Below are 3,751 nucleotides of genomic sequence, written 5' to 3' on the forward strand. Positions count from 1 at the left end.
TGCCTGGGCGGGGGGGCCCGGGAGCAGGTCCCCCCCCTCCCAGGTCGGTGGCTGAGGGCAGGCTGTACCTGTAGTAATCCTCCTTGCAGTAAATGCTGCCGTCCTTGCTGAAGCAGGTGAGCTCGGACTCCAGGTTGAGTTTACATTCACAGCACTTCAGGCAGCGCATGTGCCACTGTTTATCCACAGCCAGGAGGTAATAACGGTCGGAGATTTTCCCCCCGCAGCCGGCGCACAGGGCAGCCCGGTCACTGCTGATGGAAGGCATGGTCTGCTGGGGGAAAACAATTACAGACCGTTAGCGAGAGGGAGAAACTCTTGTGCGCTGCTGGGCTCCCCCCTCCCCCTGCCCGGCCGGGGCCGGGCTTCTCCTCTCCCTTGCAGGGGCTTGGCAGGCGTGAGGAGAGGGGGCTCCGAGCCCGGCCGCCCCGACCCGCCTCCTGCGCCCGGGAATGCGGGTCCCCAGGATCCCGCGGCATCCCACCTTCCCGGGAGGAGCGAGGGAGTTAGGCAAGACAAGAAGAAAAACACCCTGGGTTTTAGGGAAGGCGTCCGGAGGAGACCCAGGATTTCCCCCCCCCCCCCCTTTTTTTTTTTTGTGGATTTTCCAGTCCCAGAACAAGAAAAGATGCTGTTCAATAAAAAGGCGCAATAATCACAGAGTAGGGCAAATCGCAGATAGTTAATTTTAAAATTTATTATTACGGATATACTGAGAGTGTCTGCATAGTTAATGCTCTGTGAGTGCGTGTATGTGGAGCGTGTCTCTGTGTATATTTTCCTAGCTATAAAATTCCGAGTGAATTACGATCAAACCCCCCAGCAGTCACAGTGCCACAGACACAGATCTCTCTGCAAGCTGGTTCCAAACAACATGTATCCGAACCTGCTGTGACCCAAAGCGCTAAAGGGATCAGTACATAAAACTGCGGAGGAGACGAGCATCACTAAATTCGAGGTGCAGAATGTTTCATCAGGACAATGACATAGTGGGAAACGCGTGGGAAAGAAAATGGGGAAAAAACAACAGAGCACTTTTAGATTATGCTGGGATAAACTTGGAAGCAATAAAACTAAATGTAACCCCTATATAATTTAATAGTTTAGTGTCAAATCGCAATCCAATCGAAACCCTGCAAAAAACAAATACATACATATTCTGTCAACTTCTACCAAAAAAGAAAGAGAGAAAAATATCGGAAACCGTTTAAGCACGCTTATTTATTTTAGCCGGTACCTTAAAACAGCATTCAAGAGAGGGGGCTCAGAGTGGAGCAGTGTTTATGGCAGACCTTGCAATGCGCTGCTGCCCACTTCGTTCCAAACTTACTATCGTCCACTTCCCACAAAAGCACACCGCAATTTGTTCTTGTGCAAGAGAACCCGAAACATTTTTTTTACAGATGTGACAAACGCAGTTTGTTTTGCTTCGGCGGGGAGGGGGAAGCTGTTTGTTTACTTTTACCTCCTCTAGAGCCTGAAGTCCTTGAGCAAAGCGAAAAGAAAAGGCAGCTAATAGGGAAGAATCGAAAGAAAATGAAACTATTTTTTCAGCATACGCCGGACTCGTTACTTTCATCCAGTTCTTGCAGAGATCACAAAATCCCATCGCTATGAGCGCCACTGTTTGCACTACACCATTCCCACTATCAGAACTACGTATAAATAAAATTATGGCACTACGTTGGTATGCTAGCCACACAAGTCCACTGATAGCTTATTTCTTTAAGGCATTAACTGAACTCTGATTAGGGACCATTTTACAACCAACGTAGTTTCTTGTACATCCACTTTAAATGAAATACGATTTTTCTGCTTTGCTTTTCCAGTAACAAAAATATTCTGAGATCCAGAAATGGTATTTAAGGATCCAGTATTCTACCCCACTATTTATTATATACACATGTGTATGCATATACATTATATATAGATATATAAAGGTATCATGCCACAATATTTATTCCAGGAAAGATCATTTGATATTCTTTAATTGTATGGAGAAATATTAACTTTTCCAAAGAAAACCAAAACCATTCAGATTAGAAATCACGTTCCACCCTTATAGTATAAAGGCTGTTTTTCAGCCAGTATTTCAGGATTAAATACTCTCACTGTCACCTTCAAGTAAATTTCTACATAACATTAAGAGAAATAACACATACTGATGAAGTTTTAAAAACCAAGAACAGATATCTTTCTTGCATATGGCCTTATCAGCTTACAAGGCAACATTTAACAGAACTATGGGATCATTTCGCTTCAGAATTATAATTTCTTAACAAAAAAGTAGTATACATAAAATGTTGAATCAGTCAACACACTTCAGAAATCTCTTCCACTTTGCTAGGTTAACCCTGGTTAAAAGGATGCATCTTTTTATTACCTAAGTGTATTAATATACAAGTACTACGCATCAGCAGACATAAGATAAAAAGTGGTAAAGTTATAGAAATTTGCATCCATTCGTCTCCCTGAAACATACCTCCTAGTTGTTTGCCATGTTCGCAAACCCAGTGTTCATACATATTACAATTATTTAAAAAAAATCATAATTTAAAGGCACTCGAGTTTGGGGTTTTTGTTTATAAATGCTATAATGACTACCTCAGTGGAGTCATCCTACCTGAAAAATAACACAGAATTGCATTCTTTGGTGTTTGTGTTTCCATTCTGCAGACAAAAAATTCGCGGTGCCAAAATGTTATCTGTATAAAAGCATACTTTGCCTCTTCCTAAAAACTTTGGAAGGCCGGACAGGCTGGGGGAAGGGAAGGAGTTCTTGGACGCTACCAAAAGGCTGGTCTATCTTTCTGTTTTCTCGCAAGAGCAGTACCGTCCATTTCACCCAAGCGTTACTATTACTATGCATATTATTAATAATTAACATTTTCATGCCTTTCCCCACGGTTTTATTTAATCTTTTGGGGTGCCTTTATGCTTAATTTTCTTCTTATTAGGCATTTTGCATACGTTTCCCCCCGAACTGTTATTTTAAGGGAAAAGCTGTATCTTTGAGGGGTTTATTATATTTAGGGGGTTGAATGACTCTCCCATTCCTTCGCCTCCTACCGTTTCGGTTTCTCCCCTGTCTATAGCCGAGCTGATGGCCGGTGCTTCGCTTTTGGTTCTCCGATCCATCTCGTCGATGACCCCGTGCATCTCCGAGCCGGACAGACTGTGGAAAAGCATCGCTGAGGAAGCAGAGGAGGAGGCCCCGAGTTGCTGCTGCTGCTGACAGTTGTCAGGGTCCCTGCAGGAGCCCAGAACTTGCATTAACCGGAGCCCTCCCCCATGCATCTAGCACGGCCGCCCCGTCTCTCCTTGGGCTCCGGGCTTTTCACCCCGGCAAAGATTTCCGGAGCGCAGCGCAGGCACTGATCCGAGGTTTCAAGGGGATGGGGCGCAGAAAAGGCGGGCGAAGGGGATGAGGGAGAGGGGATAACTGGTGGTGTAAGCTTCGGGGCTTGGATCTAGTCTGTTGCGCGGCCCCGGCACATCCCTCTAGGAGGCTTCTTCAGTGCAGGGCTCATTGCCCCAGGTGCAGTCCCAGGCTTTATGCTCTGGCCCAGCCGGCAGAACGCTGGGCAGGTTTACGGTTGGGAAGGATTAATAAATAATAGAAATATAAAAAATTAAACCATCTTCGGTGAGAAATAAATAAAAAAATAATAACGACAAGCCCCCTACATCGTACTGTGCGAAATTTGGAGGAGGAAAGCAAGGGTGAGGGAGGCTGCGGCAGGGGGGGGGG

At 45.3% G+C, this 3,751-nt stretch overlaps 1 protein-coding gene across 2 annotated transcripts in view; it reads right to left on the reverse strand.

Moving 5' to 3' along the window:
* The window catches only part of LHX2 (LIM homeobox 2), a 20,974-nt gene extending 17,647 nt beyond the window's left edge, over window positions 1–3,327 (reverse strand). The window contains exons 1-2 of one of the 2 annotated variants that reach the window (XM_009331591.1): window positions 3,070–3,327; window positions 69–274 (exon numbers count right to left, since the gene is read on the reverse strand). In XM_009331591.1, coding sequence (XP_009329866.1) covers window positions 69–274; window positions 3,070–3,297 — 434 coding nt within the window. In that variant the 5' untranslated portion in view covers window positions 3,298–3,327. The remainder of the gene's footprint in view (window positions 1–68; window positions 275–3,069) is intronic. The other variant, XM_009331592.1, reaches the window with a different exon arrangement.
* Window positions 3,328–3,751: the final 424 nt, after the last annotated feature.

Source organism: Pygoscelis adeliae, unplaced genomic scaffold, assembly GCF_000699105.1.
Source record: "Pygoscelis adeliae isolate BGI_AS28 unplaced genomic scaffold, ASM69910v1 Scaffold619, whole genome shotgun sequence".
NCBI lineage: Eukaryota > Metazoa > Chordata > Aves > Sphenisciformes > Spheniscidae > Pygoscelis > Pygoscelis adeliae.